This window comes from Delphinapterus leucas, chromosome 3 (assembly GCF_059928025.1).
Source record: "Delphinapterus leucas isolate spDelLeu-1000000601 "Yukka" chromosome 3, BTC_Dleu_Yukka2, whole genome shotgun sequence".
Classification (NCBI taxonomy): domain Eukaryota; kingdom Metazoa; phylum Chordata; class Mammalia; order Artiodactyla; family Monodontidae; genus Delphinapterus; species Delphinapterus leucas.
Window position 1 is genome coordinate 29,368,997 of NC_143131.1, and position 20,594 is coordinate 29,389,590.

General features: G+C 42.6%; 1 protein-coding gene across 1 annotated transcript in view; it reads right to left on the reverse strand.

The window, feature by feature from the left end:
- LOC111187753 (A disintegrin and metalloproteinase with thrombospondin motifs 12) overlaps nt 1–20,594 on the reverse strand; it is a 76,758-nt gene that overhangs the window by 33,636 nt on the left and 22,528 nt on the right. The window contains exons 4-5 of the mRNA XM_089908552.1: nt 14,234–14,360; nt 2,830–3,043 (exon numbers count right to left, since the gene is read on the reverse strand). Of these exons, the coding sequence (XP_089764678.1) occupies nt 2,830–3,043; nt 14,234–14,360 (341 nt within the window). The remainder of the gene's footprint in view (nt 1–2,829; nt 3,044–14,233; nt 14,361–20,594) is intronic.

Below are 20,594 nucleotides of genomic sequence, written 5' to 3' on the forward strand. Positions count from 1 at the left end.
GTGTCACTGACTGGACAAGACTTGCAAAATTAGAGTAGTGTGGAAAACAGACCATTGTCTTCTCGCCTGATAATAAAGTTTCAATTTAGTGAACGCTTACTATTTGCTAGGCACTATGTGAAGGGCTCACATGGATTATCATCAAACCTTACAATAACTCTGTCTTTCTAAATGAGTAAAGGCTGGGAGAGGTTTAACACTAGCTCAGTTAGGGCTTGCCAGAGCTGGAAAACCTTGACAGGGAAGGGCAGGTCATGGATTCCCCTCTTCTGCTTTCCACCTTGGTCAGCCCAGGGAGGACAATTCTACAGGATTCTAGGAGCCTCACAGTTCTTGGGTCTTTTGACCCAGTTACATGATAGCTTTAGACTCATCCAGAGTGACCCAAATAGCCCAGTACAGACCAAGTGATCAGGTATTGCTGGAACACTACTTTTCATCAATTAATGTTGATCTCAAGACAAAATCCAGACCATAAATACTATGTGTAGCAAGAATCACTATATCATCTCTTAAAAAAGTATCCCAGCATAGAATGTCAAAGACATTCAGCATATTTCAGCAAAGCTCATTAGAGGGCTAATGTGTACAGACATTAGCAAGACAGCAAAGGGAAGAAAGGAAGACCCATTCAATGAATATTTTGATGCTGATTTAACTAAAAGCACCTCTCTTGACAACATCTCTTGAATGAAGGCAGCGGTTCAGCCTCTCTGTGGACGCTGGAAACTGTATTCCATGTCTGCTGCCACTATACCATGCAGTGGCCTCTATTTGGAACAACAGACTTGAGTACTTGTCACATCGTGCCAACTTTTCAGGCCCTTGTTCTCCAGTTAGGCACATCATTTTGCTCCCCAGAAACACAAACACAATGAAAAGAATTCCTCAGCCAAATGTGAATTGCAGTCCTTTGAAAATACATGAAGATTCTGGGAATTAGTAAATTCTACATGACAAAAATTATTAACTGCTTTGGATACAGCTAAAGCACTTTGGGTAAACAGATTTGATGGACCAGTCACAATACCCCATTCAGCCTTATCTTGACAACACTGTAATTTACGGCAGTCGAGGTTGGCAGTGGACTAATAGGTCAGGCCAGCCACAGGCTGTGACTGTACCTTCCAGGAACAGCAGGGGGAGATATTCTGGCCTATTAGTGATGTGTGCACATGCATCAGTAACACGCCTGTATTAGGTTGTAGGTATGTTTTCTTTACATGTATACCTTTGTCTTTTCTTTCTTGGGGTCTTAGCTCTCCCATTTGATAAGTTCTTACAATAAAGGGACCATATCTTTTTTATTTTCACCCAGGTGCTCCAGAGAATATTCTGTACAGAATTAGAAACTAAATAAACCTAAACTGTGACTCTGAGCTAATGAAATAGTTTTGGAAATGACGTTATCAAAATGGCTGTATTCAAATGAGTGTTTTCTGCTTTCAAATAGTTATCTTCAGAAATGGAACCTTTGCTTATACAAAATTTTGAATTCTTCTTTAGATAATACTTTATAATCTATGAAAAGCAATTGCATTTATTTATAATCAAGTATCACTTTAAACACAAAGGTTTTATCCATATGGATCAGATTACTCCTTTGTCCATCAGACTTAATTCTAATTTCTGTGGCATTCTCCTGAATCAAATATTCTCCATTTCTCTGAAGGTGAGTCTAAGAAGAATTCCTAAGACTCTGGTCAATGGTAGCATTATTGTGGAGACCATGTGGCTTCCCAAGGAAGCTCATAAGAAGTCAGCAACCATCAATAAATTCTGGCCTGTTGGTTTTACAAAATCATTTATTTTCTAGTCATTCCTTAGGTAACTGACTGAAATATGCATAGGGAAGCAGAGCAAGGCCCCTGGAGACTCCAGCACCCTTGGAGAAAGCAGATGTCTACTTCTACTACAGACTCTGGGAGCACAAGGCCTGATAGTTCCGGGTCCCATGGTGACCCAAAGAAAATTAAAGCCTGGGAGTCTTTTGTGACCTCCTAGCCCATGAATTTCTAATTATATGCAGAAAATTAGATCAGATTAATCTTGGGGAAATGCAACACTATTTGAATTTATGTGGCTAATACTATTACATGTCCTAAGCCTTGATCAGGATTGAATAGATGGATGATGTGAGGGGCTTCTCCAAGTGACAAGTAAACTTACTGTCTATCATGCCAAGTAGAGTGACCCACCTTTAGTGTTTTTTTTTTTTTTTTTTTTTTTGCGGTATGTGGGCCTCTCACTGTTGTGGCCTCTCCCGTTTGCGGAGCACAGGCTCTGGACGTGCAGGCTCAGCGGCCATGGCTCACGGGCCCAGCTGCTCCACGGCATGTGGGATCTTCCCGGACCGGGGCACGAACCCGTGTTCCCTGCATCGGCAGGCGGACTCTCAACCACTGAGCCACCAGGGAAGCCCCACCTTTGGTTTTCTAGTATGAAGCATAACTACCAGTAAATGTTTGACAAACCAACTCTTGGGGTAGGTTGGGGAGCCCTGATTTGCTACCAATGGTTTAATAATGGGCCAGCAAAAATCCTGAGGGTTTTTCAATTATCTGTCGTGAGTCTGAGCGAGCAAGATCCAGCTCATCCCTGGCGGGTATTTGACCACTGGGCAGGTGAGAGGAAGATCTTGTGAGAACGGAAAACAAGCACGATAGGATACTGGGAGGTGGGAAATGCAGGAAGTAGGCCAGAGGTTATAAACTCTGGCCATCGTGCACTTTTACCCCGGGTCACTTTGGATTAGTTAATACAGAGGACTGGGTGGGGGGCTGACGAAGCATGAGTAACGCTGGCCTTCCTTTTGACCCCTGAGCTCACCTGACTCCAGTTGCCCACTGTCCAGTCTGATGGACACAAGACGTCTCTGTTGCAGGAGGTGAGGGTCTTGGGCTTCAGCAGGTGCTGGCAGTCTTGAGCCGGGAGAGCCTGCTGCTCATCAGAGCCCATGGTCTGGATGCACAGCACTGTTCGCTTCTTCTCTCCGTGGGGCCCACATGTCGCCGAACATGCTTCCCACTCCCCTGCCCACCACCTGCAGACACATATGGATATGTCAGAGAAGATCACCTGGAGGAGACACACATTCAGTTCAGCCACTGGCAAGAAACTGGGAGCAGACGCTCTGATTACAGAACTGGGAGGTCCCTGAAGATGCTCCAGCCCAGCAGAGGGAGCTCTGCGGACAGGGCCACAGCTAGCTTGTTCAATCACAGCTCCGGAAGCCAGCAGACTACTTGGCATAAGTAGATGCTAAGTAATAATGTCTGTAAATGGAAAAAAGAAAAAAAAAATCCCTCTCTTTTCAGTCAAGAAAACTGAGGTCCAGTTTTCTGTTGTGCAACCTCAGGAAAGTTTAGGCCTTACTCTCCACATCTGTTAAATGGATGTAACGGCACTGAATTTAGATGAGTGATGTGGATGCAACAAAACAGTAGTTTATGTACAGTGCATAGTACAGAGTCTGACATAATACAAACTCAGTCATTTGTAATTATTGTTCTTTGGACTTCTGCTTTTGACCAAAAGAATCCAATCAGAATCTAAGTCTCCTGGCTCTTAATTGAATGTTTTTCTATTTCAGTGTGAAGCAGGTACTTAAACACTTACTAATTTTCCATTATTTAGGAGATGATCAATCAGGGGCATGGCCTTCATTGACCCCCCTCCCCCATCTCCTTCAGTCTACCTGTTAACATTCTCACTGGTCCCTTTAATAAGAAAGGAGTAGAAAAACAAGAAACTTATGAAATAATTTCGTTTTTTGTCAGCTGTTCTTGATAAGTTGAATAGTTGAAACTGTTGGCTAAATTAATATTCTGGATTCTCCATGGAAAAATGAAGATGTGTGCTCTTCCTCTACCTGTTATCATGGAAGACTGGCTCAAGATTCTGGGATGTGTGCCCAGTGGTTTCACAGAAGTTGCTTTTGAAAGTGGCGAGGAGCCCTCTTTGGGGCCCCCTCTTTTCTTCCTTCCCCATCATTGTGCAAATCTTCCTTAACACAAAATACAGAACAGGTGTCTTGACCCAGTGTGGTTTGGGTCCACCGTTGCTATAGACGTATGGTCTGTTTATTCATCCCTCTATGCAGGAATAAAATGGAATATTTGTTTTTCATGGGAAAACAGTACCACATGTGAATTCCTTCATTCCTAATTTTAAGGAAACCTTCTGACCTTGAGACAGTATTGAATTTTGAAGAAGATTAAACTTCGTACTATTACTTATGTTTACAAAATATTGGATTTATTTAGGTAGAACTTCTTTGATTCTTATACTTTTTTTTTTTTTTTTTTTTTGCGGTACGCGGGCCTCTCACTGTTGTGGCCTCTCCCGTTGCAGAGCACAGGCTCCGGACGCGCAGGGTCAGTGGCCATGGCTCACCGGCCCAGCTGCTCCGCGGCATGTGGGATCTTCCCGGACCGGGGCACAAACCCGCATCCCCTGCATTGGCAGGCGGACTCTCAACAACTGCACCACCAGGGAAGCCCTGATTCTTATACTTTTAATCTCTGGTTAAAAATATTAGAAGAAAGCTCTTCCTCAAGTCTGTTATACTCTTCAGTTAATAAGTAAGATTACTTATTGATTCTTTGGTGCTTAACATCTGGGCATCTGGTGCGGATAAAGAGCTAATATTGGAACCATATGATATGACACCAAATAAATGCCCACTCTATTATTCTAATTACTCTGTCCTACCTCTGACCTTTCTAAGGGAGGCCAGACACACTATCAAATAGATCAAATGTCATTCTGGAAGGGCCTTAATGTGAGCTGACTGAAAGTCTAATTTATCTAGTTACTTGCTACAAGGCTTTCTGCTATGTCACCACAAGGTGATAACAGACTTCCTTGGTTCTCTTTCTGAAATTTCCTCCACAGTCTCCTGAGGACATCTTGCATATGTTTGTCCCTAGTTTAAAGTGAAACCCATCCTCTTTATTTTCCAGGCCCAGGACTCAGGAGCTATTGCCAGATTGTTCTCTGTTGTCCATCTCATTGTTTTCAGTGTCTGCCATAACCACACCTCTTCTAGGAGATTTATAACAGAAGACTGTTTACATGCTCTGAGTGATTGGTGAGAAGGACAATATAACATGCAAAGAACTCAGCAGGACAAAAGGCCAAGTGCACCCATTTATTCACCCCCAATAAGACAACCTTTCTGGCTTCATCAGCATAGAATCAACAACAACTTAATAGGACTTTTTCCATTTTTGCCATTGATTTTTCTCTTGCCAAAAAGTCCATGACACCTGTCAAACCTAACGTACAATTGGATAATTGATCATGCATTGTCTTGGATTGTTCGTTAGTCTCTATAATTAGTCAATCTTATCATTCCATTTACTTTGTAAAAGTCCTAAGGACTGGGGCTCTATCAGTGATTCTCACTGTACCATCACCTGGAGAGCTTTAAAAAAGTTATCAGTGTTCAGGCCCCATTGCTATATTGGATGGCCAGAATCTCTTGGGCATAGGGCCAAGGTATCAGTGTTTTTTAAGGGTTTTTCAATGACTTTCATATGAAGTCAGGACTAGAAACCACTGGTGTTATGATACCAAATAAATGGATTTGATTGTTTATCTTTAAATTTTCCCACCCCCAAAAATGGACACTGTGGTTTTAGTATGAATTATGTGTAATACAGAAGTGTGTGTATGTGTGTGTCGAGACCCTCAAAGAACATGTAGTTGCCCTAGAAACGTTTACTATAGTTTGGAAATCAAGTACAAAGATCTGTATCTTCTACCCACACCCATACCAGTGCTTGCTCAGGAAGCTCTGACTACCAATAAACCAATAAGCTACAAAAATTAACTCTTTCTAACTCTCATTACTCAGAAAACTGAAAGTCCTAATCTGAATTTGTTAAACTCTTGCTCAGAATAGTAATTTCCTTAAAAATATCAATTTTTATAATTACTATCTTTGTACTAATCTTTTCCCTAATAGCACTTACGTACATCCCCAAATCCAATTCAATTGGCATTCCACATTCCAACATAACAATCCTTATTACAATATAGGCACTATTGCTTCCTTGATCTTTATACACAGTGTATCCACATTCTCACTGTATCCTGTTCATTCCACCTCATTTTCTCTAGCTTTCTTGTTGTCTCCCATGCACACCATGCTCATTCCTCCCCCACCTCTCATGGACTTTTCCCAGTCTCAGTGACCCCATTCCTTTCATTTAGATGCGTGGTTCTCAACCAATGGAGATTCCCACAGCCACCTCCCCAGGGGACATTTGGGAATGTCTGAAGACATTTTTGGCTGTCACAAATGAGGGTGGAGGTGTGCTCTTGGCACACCTCTAGTGGGCAGAGAACAGGGATGCTGCAAAATATCCTACAATGCACAGGACACCCCCCACGGCAAAGAATTATCCAGCCCAGAGTGGCTCTAGCGCTGAGGCTGAGAAACCTGGATTTAAATCATGAGCCATTCTTTTGGCATTGAAACCTACATGAAGCTTCAGGGTGGAAAGAGTTTATGGAGTTGGAGTTTATGGAGCATTTGGATATGCTGGGCACCATCATAGCTGTAGGCTAGCAGAGCTTTACTTTGTTGTAAACCAAAGTTCAGAGAGAGGTCCATATAAAGAAGAGACTCAAATGACCTCTTTCTGGAGTCAGATACACTTTCAATTCCAAAGAATTTCTTTATGACAGGCTATCCCATCCTGGAGTGTGCTGCACAAGACTTTCATTCTGAAAGCCATTGACCGTATAACACTTATTTCTTTACATATATATATTTTAATTTTTTAATTTTAATTTTTTGGCTACGTTGGGTCTTTGCTGCCGTGCGTGGGCTTTCTCTAGTTGCAGGGAGCGGGGGCTACTCTTCGCTGCGGTGTGCGGGCTTCTCATTGCCATGGCTTCTCTTGTTGCAGAGCCTGGGCTCTAGGCACACAGGCTTCAGTAGTTGCAGCACGCGGGCTTGGTAGTTGCGGCACGCAGACCATACTAGTTGTGGCGCGCGGGCTCTAGGGCATGCTGGCTTCAGTAGTTGTGGCGCATGGGCTCAGTAGTTGTGGCTCACAGGCTTAGTTGCTCCGCGGCACGTGGGATCTTCCTGGACCAGGGATCGAACCCGTGTCCCCTGCATTGGCAGGTGGATTCTTAACCACTGCACCAACAGGGAAGTTCCCAACACATATTTCTTATGTTTAGATTACCAGAAGCGTTTATTAAATCTTTAAAATCTGTCTTAAGTACCCATTTGGGAAAGAACACAGAATGTCCAAATTGGATGTAGAGACAAATTATTACTGAAGGACAATAAACCAGAAATAAAAGATTAAATCTTACACATGAAATCATTTTAGGAGGGGGAAATGACAGCTCTGAATGATGGGTATGAACTTTTCAGATAGCATGAAAGTTAGGTGATAGAGGAAGATATTTCAACTTGAAATTCATATCCAAGGAAACTACTGGACTAAGCTTTCAAAGACAAATAATATTAACACAGCCATCGACATTTATTATTTATTCTTTAAAAAAGCAAATTAACTTAATTTCCATTCTTTAATCCCCTTGTGAGTTTGCAGGCACGATTTAGCTTTGAAGTTAGAACTTTCTGCTTGTTTATAACATTTTCATTGTGTTTTAATGTGTGAGAAATATTGTAAATTTTGGGAATCTGATTTTACCAAAACCTGTTCATCCTGAGATCCTGGACAGCAACATGGTGTACTAGCACCAGCATAGAATTCTCAGTAGACCAATCTAGGTTCAAATCTAGACTCTACCACTTATTGTTAAGTGACTTGGGAAAATTTTTGTGAAGACTTTAGTGTCCTCATCTGTACAATGACATAAAAGTATCTACCGATCAGGATTGCTAACGTGAATAAATTGTTTGGTAATATGGAAAGAGCTTGAAACAGAATGGGTTCTCAATCCAGAAATCACGCTCCTTGGTATTTACCCAGAGGAGCTGAAAACTTTTTGTTCACACGAAAACCTGCATATGGATATTTACAGTAGCTTTACTCATAATTGCCAAAGCTTGGAAGCAACCAAGATGTCCTTCAGAAAGTGAATGGATATTCCATCCAGACAATGGAATACTATTCACACTAGAAAGCAATGAGCTATCAAGCCATCAAAAGACACAGCGAGGGCTTCCCTGGAGGCGCGGTGGTTGAGAGTCCGCCTGCTGTAGTGCGGGATGCGGGTTCGTGCCCCGGTCCGGGAAGATCCCACATGCCGTGGATCGGCTGGGCCCGTGAGCCATGGCCGCTGAGCCTGCGCGTCCGGGGCCTGTGCTCCACAACGGGAGAGGCCACAACAGTGAGAGGCCCGCGTACCGCAAAAAAAAAAAAAAAAAAAAAAAAAGACACGGCGAAAACTTAAATGCATATTACTCAGTGAAAGAAGACAATTTGAAAGGTTATATACTGTATGATTCCCACTATATGGCATTCTGGAAAAGGCAAAACTATGGAGACAGTAAAACGATCAGTGGTGGCCAAAGGAGGGAAGTAGAGATGAATAGGCAAAGCACAGAGGAGTTTTAGGTAGTGAAAATACTCTGTATGATAAAATAATGATGGGTACATGTCATTATATATTTGGCAAAACCCATAGAATGTACACCACCAAGAGTGAGAACCCTATGGTAAACTATAGACTTTGGGTAATTATGATACGTCAATGTAGGTTCATCAATAAAAAAGTAAATAAATAAAGCAAAAGAAAAAAGTAAAAATAGTGGGTTCTTAAAAATTGTTAGTTACCTCTGTACCACCTGGGAATACTAACCACCCTCTACCCCCTGACTTTATCATGAATCTTTTGGGAAGCTGAAATGCAATCATAAGTAAGAAGGACTTCTGTAAATTAACCATTATGTGGGAATATTTCATGGCATTCTACTTAGCTTATCATATGCTACTTCAGAATGCATTTTCAGAAATTGTACCTGTTATGTGCTGTATTTACTTAATATTTTCAGGAGTCAAATATCTCTAACCAAGTTACAGAGCCTTATCTATTTCAACAGAAATGAACTACCTAAGAGAAGCACCATAGGTGAATTTGCCAGTTGTTATTTTGGTAAAGATTTAGTCCAGATGCATTAAATAAACAAATACAGATTCAGGGAAAAGAACACATATACAACACTAGGACAAATAAATATTAAAGATGAAATTTCAATAAAATTACCTAGCTGGGGTCAAGTACAGGTACCATAAATTTTAAACATAAATGTATGTATGTATGCATGTAATTTTGTGTGTGTGGTGTGTGTATCACCTTCAGTATTTAAAAAAAACAAAACAAGGGCATACATTTTACTTTCCAGTTTTAAAAAACCACTACTGGGGGACTTCCCTGGTGGTCCAGTGGTTGAGAATCCACCTGTCAATGCAGGGGGCATGAGTTCAATCCCTGGTCCAGGAAGATACCACACGCTGTGGAACAACTAAGCCCGTGTGCCACAACTACTAAGCCTGTGCTCTGAAGCCCGCGAGCCACAACTACTGAGCCCACGTGCCACGACTACTGAAGACCGCATGCCTAGAGCCCGTGCTCCGCAACAAGGGAAGCCACTGCAGTGAGAAGCCCATGCACCGCAACGAAGATTAGCCCACGCACAGCAATGAAGACCCAACACAGCCAAAAATAAAAATATAATAATAAAAAAATAATAATAATAAAAATAAATTATTTATTAATAAAAAATAAAATTAAAAAAAACACAACACCACTATTGGGATCATTAATATCCCTCTCTGAAGGCTGTGCCTTTAGCCTGAGGTCTGAACTGAGTAAATTCAGGCTTGATCTGCTAATTTGTTGATCTTGAAGTATCACAAGCTGGAGCCCACGCATTAATCATGTACAGAAACTCAAGAAACTCAGAACTTGGGAAATAGATACCAGACAGAGAGAAATCAAAACAAAAATGCTACCAAATAATAAGGATTTTAAAAACTTGTCAAATTGCATGTACTTCGTTCTTCTTCCATAAGTATAATCTTCAAATTGTTTAGAGAGAATTGGAGGAAATTATGTTTCCGACACAACAGCAGAAACTGGAAATAGGATGGATTGTTTTCCTCCCTTGAAGTACAGTGGTGTAGAACGGCAGAGGCAGCAGCTGCAGAAATGATCACCAGCTCACCAAGAAAACCTGGGCACCGGATGCCACATTTGTGCTGATTGGGACAGCACAGTGACTGCCTGGTAACCTGGTTCCAGGTATTTGTGGCCAGCAGCACTTCCATTCTAACTGCCGGGGCTTCATTACTGATTTTGTGGGAAGGGGTTGTGTAATTGGTCCATTCCAAAATTTTGCTCTGAATCAACAAACTGCATCCATGCACTCAGCTTAGGAAGCCTTCCAGGAAAACAAAAACCCAAAGTATCGTTTACCTTGTTCTAACAATGCCGCTCTTAGAACTGAGAGATAAAGAGATGTGAGGTAACCACAAAGCCCCAGGGAGGACAGGGACCATAGACAGCGAGGAGGGAAGTCGTTAGGAAGTCATCCAGGTGCCTGCCTGCTGAGCCCTGACAGCAACAGCTCCGTCTTGCTGGCGTGCGTGTATCTCACGTAGCCCTCCTGGCTGTTAGCTTCCTTAGGAAGTGACATATTTGTGTTACTTCAGAAAATCCTTTGCCACATCCTCTGAGGAAACCCTAATCACATGGTTTTCCAAGTTTTGGTGCTTCTATGACTTGGTGGAAGGATTGCCTCTGCTCTCCCCCTGCTTTTACATTATGCTTACATTAATTAGTATGCTGCCTGTGTTAGTTTCCTAGGGCTGCTGTAACAAATCACCACCAACCTGGTGGCTGAAAACAACAGAAATCTAGTTTCTTATAGTTCTGGAGGCCAGACATCCAATTCAGTATTACTGGGATGAAGTCAAGGTTTTGGCAGGGCTGTACTCCCTTCGAAGGCTCTAGGGAAGATCCATTCCTTGTCTCTTTTCAATCTCTGTTAGCCGCCAGCACTCCCTGGCTTGTGGCCCATCACTCCAATCTTTAGGCCAGTGTCTTCAAATCTTTCTGCTCCAACTTCATATTGTTTCTCGTGTGTGTGTGTGTGTGTGTGTGTGTGTGAGAGAGAGAGAGAGAGAGAGAGAGAGAGAGAAAGTTCCCTCTGACTCTCCTATAAGGACACTGTGATGGAATTTAGGGCCCAAGTGGGTAATCCAGCATAATCTCATTTCAAGACACTTTAACTTAATCACACATGCAAAGACCCTTTTTCTAAATAAGGTAACACTTGCAGGTTCTAGGGACCAGGATGTGGATATCTTGGGGGCTAGATTTTAGCCACCATATGACTACACTCAGGGCCAACTTCAAGTCCCCAGAGCTCAGCCTGTATCACTTAAGAATTCCTCTATCAAGGCTCCTCCTCTGTGTCTACCAGGCTTCAGCCTCAGCTCATCTCCTGTCTGCCAGCCTCTGGACTCTTGCCCCAGTATCTGTCTCCTTCTAGTGCTGGTTGTATCTTTTTTTTTTTTTAAATAAATTTATTTATTTATTTATTTTTGGCTGCATTGGGTCTTCATTGTTGTGCGTGGGCTTTCTCCAGTTGCAGTGAACGGGGGCTACTCTTCGTTGCAGTGCATGGGCTTCTCATTGTGGTGGATTCTCTTGCTGCGGAGCATGGGCTCTAGGCACATGGGCTTCAGTAGTTGTGGCGCAAGGGCTTAGTTGCTCCGCAGCATGGAGGATCTTCCCGGACCAGGGCTCAAACCTGTGTACCCTGCATTGGCAGGCGGCTTCTTAACCACTGCGCCACCAGGGAAGTCCCTAGCACTGGTTGTACCTTATTATAGAGTCACCTTCAACTAGAAAGTTCTGTAATTAGAGCGCAGAGGTACGTAAAGATAACCACCCTCTGGCAACTGAATTCTGAAAATAGTGAAGCCAAGATTTTAGCTACAGGTGAATAAGAAAATGTCAGATACCGATTGATGTCTCTTCTAAAATAGAGAGCTGCTACAATCTTCAATCCACAATCTTCTTTGACCGTGTTTCTTTTATGGACACGGCTAATATCCCCAGCTATACCTTGGCCCCAGCAAGTGAGTGCCCACATCAAAATCTTCTGGTGCCCACCACACCTAGCAGAGTGCTTGCTTTTCCTCAGACACAGATTGAGAAAGGAGTGAGGTGCATGCCTCTTTGAGGAGTCTGCTGTACGTCGACCTGCTGCAGGCTTAGAGCTAGTTAGCCTTGAGTATTAGGAGGTCTGCCTGGAACCAGGTACCCAGACACGTATCTCTTATTTTTTTTTTGCGGTACGCGGGCCTCTCACCGTTGTGGCCTCTCCCGTTGCGGGGCACAGGCTCCGGACGCGCAGGCTCAACGACCATGGCTCACGGGCCCAGCCGCTCTGTGGCATGTGGGATCTTCCCGGACCAGGGCACGATCCTGTGTCCCCTGCATCGGCAGGCGGACTCTCAACCACTGCGCCGCCAGGGAAGCCCCATATCTCTTATTATATCACAATATCACAGTGCTCAGTAAATGGTAACTGTTACATGGTTATTATCACTGTCGTATCTCTCATGGAAAATAATGAATGCTTAACAAATATTTGCTGGTAATATTAAGGCCCAGGCAGACTAAGTAAAGTAATAAAAATGAGAACCTGAACCCCAGGGATAAAATTAGCTTCAAGAAATAAACAGCTGTGGTTTTAAAAAGGTAGCCACTCACCAGGGAGGGTGGCTTTGAAAAGTGAGGTGAGAATCCCAGGCGTGTATGTACTGGTAGTCAGCTGGTGAGGGCAAAAGGAAGTGATTGATGACAGCCTTTAACTCTGAGGGAGAATAAGTATGCTGGGAGCCCATAAGCTCTGTGGCGTGATAGGCTATCGATTAGATAAGGCTAGCGATAGGAAACGTTCCTCTTTCCTGGCTCGTTCTTCCCTAAGAAGGATTTATAGAAACTGCAATTACATACAAAACCTAGAGGGGCCAAATCCTGTGCTCAAGTCCCTAGTTCTTCCCAGCAAGAGAGTTACAGGGAAGAGCAGCAGCTCTGTCCTGCCTCAGTGGAGGTGGGGTCCAGCTCTGGACCTCACAGTCCACTCTGTACCTGGAAGAAACCACAGAACTGGGTAGAGAATCAACTTGACTCTGAGATGAGAACTCCCTGGCCTCTGGGACCTCGCTGTTTGGGCCTATAAGAGACTGACACTGTTTGACTTAACTGACTTGTCTAGACACTTCTTTTTGACCTAGTTCTCTGGCATTTATCCCATTCTTCCAGCTCTTCTTTAGAATTCAGCCTGTCACTTGGTAGATTGATTATGCCAACTGGCTCCCTCCTGTTAAACTAAACTCTTCTTAATATGTCTTCTCGGGACTGGAATGAATGCCTGATGGAATCTGCAACCGAACTACATCCTGTTTAAGGACAAGAGAGAATGAAGACACTCCCCAGAATTAATTCTTTCTTTCCTTTCCTCTCTCTTTCCTTTCTCTCTCTCTCTCTCTCTTTCTTCCTCTTCCCCAGCTAACATCCCAGCTACCTTCTAGAATCTTGAACCAATACGATTAGGAGCAAGTGAATACCTGTATAACAGTGGTTCTCAACCAAGGGTGATTGTGCCCCCAGGAGACATTTAGCAAAAAATGTTTGGAGACATTTATGGTTGTCACAACCTGGGTGGGGAAGATGGAGTGCTACAAACACCTAAATAGACACAGGCCAGGGATGTTGCTAAGCATTCTGCAATGCACAGGACAGCCCCCTACAACAAAGAATTATCCAGCCCCAAATGCAGCAGTGCTGAGTTGGAGAAAGCCTGGTCTGTAAGTCCACTCTTCCAGGCAGCGACCTGAACGTGTCAGCATGTTATCTAGAAGCTTCTGTTGCACTGGTTGGTAAGTGCTCTTGGAAGAGCCAAGCCCAATTAGCTAAAGAATTTTTGGATGATTTACATACCATTCTCTTCAACAGCGCTTTGGGACTTAAGTCTTACCAAATAATTAAACACAGATCACACAAGCTTTGTAAGAAATACTGCTCTCTGGGGAGAAAATGTCCCCTTCACAGCTTGTCACAGGTTCCAACAGCATAGCCACAGAAACTTGTGACAGCTTTCCCGTATTTATTCTAATAACAAAGCCACACAGTCCTCTTGCAGCACAGAGCCCTGGATTACTGTTAAACCAGCCACCACTGCAGGTAGACACACAGATCTCCAGCTGTTACCGACGCTTACCTGGGTGGACAATCCTTTTCATGGCACTTCTTCTGTCTCCCATTGGGTTGTGTTTCTGGGTCACAGAACGTAGCTTTCACCATCCCGCGACCCTTCTTCACGCAATGGGCAGTCTGGCGGCGTATACCTGGGGGTCGGGCAGAACGGTTCACATATATTAAATCCCGAGCCTACATTCTCAGTGTCAGGTGAGGCCCCTGGTCATGCCTACAGCTGATGGGAAGGTTGTCCATAAAGTATTTGGTTTTAACATAGGGGTGAGGAATGGGGACCTCTTATTCTCTCTACTCATGCTGCAGGAGGCAATGGGTGGAAAAGATCTTGCTTAGGAAGGATCATGGATAATATAGGCAGATTAATATATAGTCTAATATAAAGATTACAATCTAGCTGTGGAGACTAGACTAACACACATATGCCCACCCCCCAAAAAAAAACAGAAAAAAACAAGGTGAGATTTATATAGTGAAAGCAGATACCATCACCAGTTGTTATAACACAATCATACATTACTATTTTAATGAAGGAATGGAGGAGCTGGGAGCTTTATATTAGTTGTTTATAAACTCTGAAAGACAGGAATAAAATTCAAAATAATGTTGTGAAGTTTGAGAGGTGATGTTTTTTAAAGTAGAGGGTTTTGATAGCAGGGATTGATAATACTGCTGCTTTCTGAAATCGGGTTGGTAAGTAAGTAAGTAGGAGAAGCACACGGGAATGGCCAGGTCCACAGGAAAACAAAGCACATGTGTGGGCTGGATGTGACTTTGGATATATAACAGTAGTTAACACATGTGGTGCTTGCCTTGCCCAGGGCACTATTCAAAATTGTGTATGTGTATGTGTATGTGTGACTACCTATATATGTCCCCGACAAATATATATACATATGTAAGTGTGTGTGTGTGTGTGTGTGTGTGTGTGTGTGTAATGTAGTACCTATTATCCACCATGATAATATAATGACTGAAACCTCACAACAGCTCAATGAAGTCAACACTGTCATTACTGCTATTAGATGAGGAAATGGAGGCAAAATGAAGTCACATAGGTTGAGAAAGAAGAAAGGACCAGTGGCTTTGCTAGCAGCTAGGATATCATTAGCAAGAGAACGCAGAGGAGTGGCCAGAACCCCACGGACTAGGAGGTAAAGGGCAGTGGGAAAGAGAGTCATCAGCTCTCCGGAGAGGACTAATGCTTCTTTCCATGAGAAGTGTGCAAGGCTGGGTGAGAAGACTGAAGACGGAGGCCCCGGGGATGGAGCCATCAGTCTGCACGGAGTGGGGGCGCCCTGAGCTCTCAGGGCATCCAGGACTCGAGTAGGCTCACTGGTGAAGCCCAGAATTGGAAAGGCCATGAGTGCACCAATAAGCTAGTCACCTCCTCACTTTAGCGCCCATGACCTGGAGGGGCTTCCCCACAACCACAAGGCTGGCGGGACCTGAACTTGGGCGGCTCCCCTACCACCTACTGCCTCACACTCCCTCACGCGGACTCCTCCAGTCTCCCGGGCTGGCTGCATACTCAGGTGCCGGACGCTGCATCTCGCCATTTAAAAATGTCAGAGGGAGTTGCAGAACAGTAAGTGAAGCCTTTAAAATAAATCAACAATATTTTACTGTTAAATTAATGTTATTTTATTCTTGTAAAGAGATAGGTAATCTTTCAACCACTCAGGCTTTCTCAACTGATAGACTACATGTTCTTTTTCTTTTGTCATATAAATAAAGCACTACGAACAGCTGGAAGCAACATTATGAAAGAAGCTTTCATGGCACAATGAGTGAGTCATTGTCTGGAAAGACATGAACACCTACAGAGAAGTCTTAGACAATATGAGTGGAGTGGAGACCAAAATGGTTGAAGCCAGAAAAGCTGACATGTATCTGCCATCATAGAAGAGAAAAAAGAAAAAGCTTAGCTCTTAGACGTTTCATTAAAACTTCAGGTAGTTTGGCAAATGCTTGATGTCAAAAATAAAAGGCAACTCTCAGGTGACTCTCAAAGGTTGGAAACATCCCCCAAAAGCCTTGTTTCTGCGCATGGATAGCAAAGATAAGCATACTCAGGGCTTGACTCCAGAAGTAGTAGGAGGGCACAGAACATTATAAAAAGTCTCCGCCAGGAAGTTAATAACATTTCATGGGTCGATCTGCTGGACCAGCAGCCAGATGAACAGATGGAGGGGCCAGGCAGATGCTGCCAAGTGCACGGAGGAAAATTAATAGCAAAGCGTCAGTGTTTTTCTGTTGGGATTAACGGTCGTGGTGACCACTAATCTTCTATTCTTCTAGCTCTTGAGTTCTCACTTGACACATACAAAGCTAAGCCCAAACCCTCCATTGAGGGGCTCCAGCTCAGAAGATTGATTTCTCCCGTGTTATAGGAACACAATACCTGGCCAGGTGCTTCTGCCTCTACTTTGATGCTTGTGGGTTCATTTGGTAAAATTTAATCTATAATTTCATTCCTTATCAAATTCTGGTTAAATAAATAAAATCCAAGGGTCCTGGGTTCTAGTGTCTACTTTTCCTTCTACCCAATCACTTGGCTAACTGCAGGAAAATGAGAATAATGACATTCAGACTGGTTAAGGGCAGGATGCTGAGCTAGTTGATTTCTGGGAGTGTCTTCCACATTTAAAAATCTATAATCCATGAAGGGAAGATAAAGTTTAATCACTGAAAACATTGGCTAATAAGAGGATTCTGGTTAATGTAATTTTACCATTAACTTGGAAAATAGTTTGTTGCAACTATTGTCAGAAAGTTTCAAAATTATTAGTTCATATTGCCTTAGTAAATGTGAATATGACAAGTTGTATTTTCCAAAGATGGCTGCAACAATAATCTCTCATCTGGCATGTTCTTCTACAACGTGACCATGATATCACTCCATCATGACACGGAGTCTAGTTACCGTGGCCTGGGACTGAATGCAGAAATGAAGTTGTGTGAATTCAGAGGCTAGGTCATAAAAGACCATGCAGCTTCTATCCGATTCTTTCGGAACTGTCACTCTCAGGAGCCTCCACTGCCATGGGATAAGAAGCCTACACCCTTGGAGAGGCCAGGTGTAGGTGCTCCAGTTGACAGTCCCCAGTGAGCCATCCAGGCCAGGTGCCAGTCATCTGAGCACAGAAGCCTACAGATGACTCCAGCTCCCAGGCATCTGAGTCATTCTTAACCATCTAGGTCTTCCTAGGTGAGATGCCAAACACTGTGAAGCTAAGACACACCATCCCCATTGCATTCTGTCTAAATTTCTGACCAGGAGCATAGTAAAATGATGGTTGTTTTACTATACTAAATTTAGGTTGATATGTTATATAGCAGTAGTAAGTGGAACAGTACTCAATAAATGCTAGCTTTCTTCCTTTCTCAAGACAAGACCCAGAGCTACCATCCAGCTTGGCTTGCTAGGATACTAACCACTACTGATTTTATTGACTTTTCATTTCATCATCTCCTGTGTTACACTTTTTCTGTTTCCACTCCAGATCCCTTCTGCAGCTGCTCGGAACCCTGGGAAGCTGATGCTATAGATTGCTGTGGCTTCCAGTTGGATTCGGGGAATGGAGGCGCTGTCTCTTAGGATAACTGCTCCTTCTTTTACTTCTTCAGGCCTAGGATGGTAGCCTTGTTCCCCCAATCCTCTACTATTAATGGACAGAGGTAATGAATCATCTTTCTTGGTTTCCCTAAGTCCAACTCACACCTTTGAAAGTAGTCAAGGTATTCTGTTTGGGTGTGCAGGGCACCCTAACTGATAATGTCTCCTTTGTAGTAAAAAAAAAATCAAACCATCAATCTCGAGTGACATAGTCATTAATTAACTCTGTAAACCAACTGCTGGAATAACAGAATCTTTCTTTGACATAGCATATTGTAATACCTCTTGTGGAGGGGGTTAGAATGAGGTCATCCTATTAAGAGCAGTGATCATGATGTAACACTGCAAATACAGAAAGTAGAAGAGCTTAAGGCTGAATCTGTATGACCTTGAAATTTCCCTGGAATTCAAAAAAGACAAATGATATTGGCTTTTAATCTGGCTTTGCCTTTGGCCCCTTTCTCTTACACATTGAACACAGCCCCCAAAGAAATTCTAGTTAATTAAGGATGCCAATCAATATATTGGCCCAGAACTAAGTTAGCTGCTTATCTAGAAGTATTTACTTGAAAAGGGCATTAAGTGGAAATCAATCACATTCTAAAATATATGACAATCAAATTCAAAATGTTATTTATAGAGGATTCTGAGTTGCTTTCTCCACATAGCAATGAGAGTGTCACCATGTACCTGTAAATATTTGGTAAATCTTATTAGATACTAGCAGTGAGAGATCAGTTAAAACCTTCTACTTTTTAAGAATTATCTTCAGGAATTAATCACCAATGCCTAAGAATTTAATCAACCATGGCTGTGTAGTGAATCCACCATTAAAATACAAAAGGAGGGGTTTCAGAGAGCTTCCAAGTTGGTGAAGCAGAATGCCTCCACGTGCCACCGTGCTGGGCTCCAAACTCCAAGAGGATTGAAGTTTCTTTGTTCTCGACCTAATGCTATGAATCTCTTCATCCGGCTATTGGTACCTGTGCTTTAAAATTCTCGGTAATAAACGACTCATCTGCCGCGTGGCTAACAGGGTCTTGGCTCTCTGGCCGAGTGTCAGACCTATGCCTCTGAGGTGGGAGAGTCGAGATCAGGACACTGGTCCACCAGAGACCTCCCAGCTCCACATAGTATCAAATGGCAAAAGCTCTCCCAGAGATCTCCATCTCAGTGCTAAGACCTAGCTCCACTCAACAACAAGCAAGCTACAGTACTAGACACCCTATGCCAAACAACTAGCAAGATAGGAACACAACCCTACCAATTAGCAGAGAGCCTGCCTAAAATCACAATATGGTCACAGACACCCTAAAACACACCACCAGATGCAGTCCTGCCCACAAGAAAGACAAGATCCAACCTCACCCACCAGAACACAGGCACTAGTCCCCTCCACCGGGAAGCCTACACAGCCCACTGAATCAACCTTTGCCACTGGGGGCAGACACCAAAAACAACGGGAAGTACGAACATGCAGAATGTGAAAAGGAGACCCCAAACACAGTAAGTTAGGCAAAATGAGAAGACAGAGAAACACACAGCAGATGAAGGAGCAAGGTAAAAACCCACCAGACCAAACAAATGAAAAAGAAATAGGCAGACTACCTGAAAAAGAATTCAGAATAGTGATAGTATAGATGATCCAAAATCTTGGAAATAGAATGGAGAAAGTACAAGAAATGTTTAACAAGGGCCCAGAAAAACTAAAGAGCAAACAAACAATGATGAACAACACAATAAATGAAATTAAAAATTCTCTAGAAGGAATCAAGAGCAGAATAACTGAGGCAGAAGAACGGATAAATGACTTGGAAGATAAAAGAGTGGAAATAACTATTACAGAGCAGAGTAAAGAAAAAAGAGTGAAAAGAATTGAGGACAGTCTTTGAGACCTCTGGGACAACATTAAATGAAAAAACATTTGAATTACAGGGGTCCCAGAAGAAGAAGAGAAAAAGAAAGGGACTGAGAAAATATTTGAAGAGATCATAGTTGAAAACTTCCCTAATATGGGAAAGAAAATAGTCAATCAAGTCCAGGAAGTGCAGAGAGTCCATACAGGATAAATCCAAGGAGAAACATGCCAAGACACATATTAATCAAACTATCAAAAATTAAATACAAAGAAAAAAATATTAAAATTAACAAGGGAAAAACAACAAATAACATACAAAGGAATCCCCATAAGGTTAACAGCTTATCTTTTAGCAGAAACTCTGCAAGCCAGAAGGGAGTGGCAAGACATATTTAAAGTGATGAAAAGGAAAAACGTACAACAAAGATTACTCTACCCAGCAAGGATCTCATTCAGATTTGACAGAGAAATTGAAACCTTTACAGACAAGCAAAAACTAAGAGAATTCAGCAAACCAGCTTTACAACAAATGTTAAAGGAACTTCTCTAGGCAGGAAACACAACGAAGGAAAAGACCTGCAATAACAAACACAAAACAATTAAGAAAACGGTAATAGGAACATACATATCGATAATTACCTAAATGTAAATGGATTAAATGCTCCCACCAAAAGACATAGACTGGCTGAATGGATACAAAAACATGACCCATATATATACTGTCTACAAGAGACCCACTTCAGACCTAGGAACACATACAGACTGAAAGCGAGGGGACGGAAAAAGATATACCATGCAAATGGAAATCAAAAGAAAGCTGGAGTAGCAATTCTCATATCAGACACAATAGACTTTAAAATAAAGACTATTACAAGAGACAAAGAAGGACAC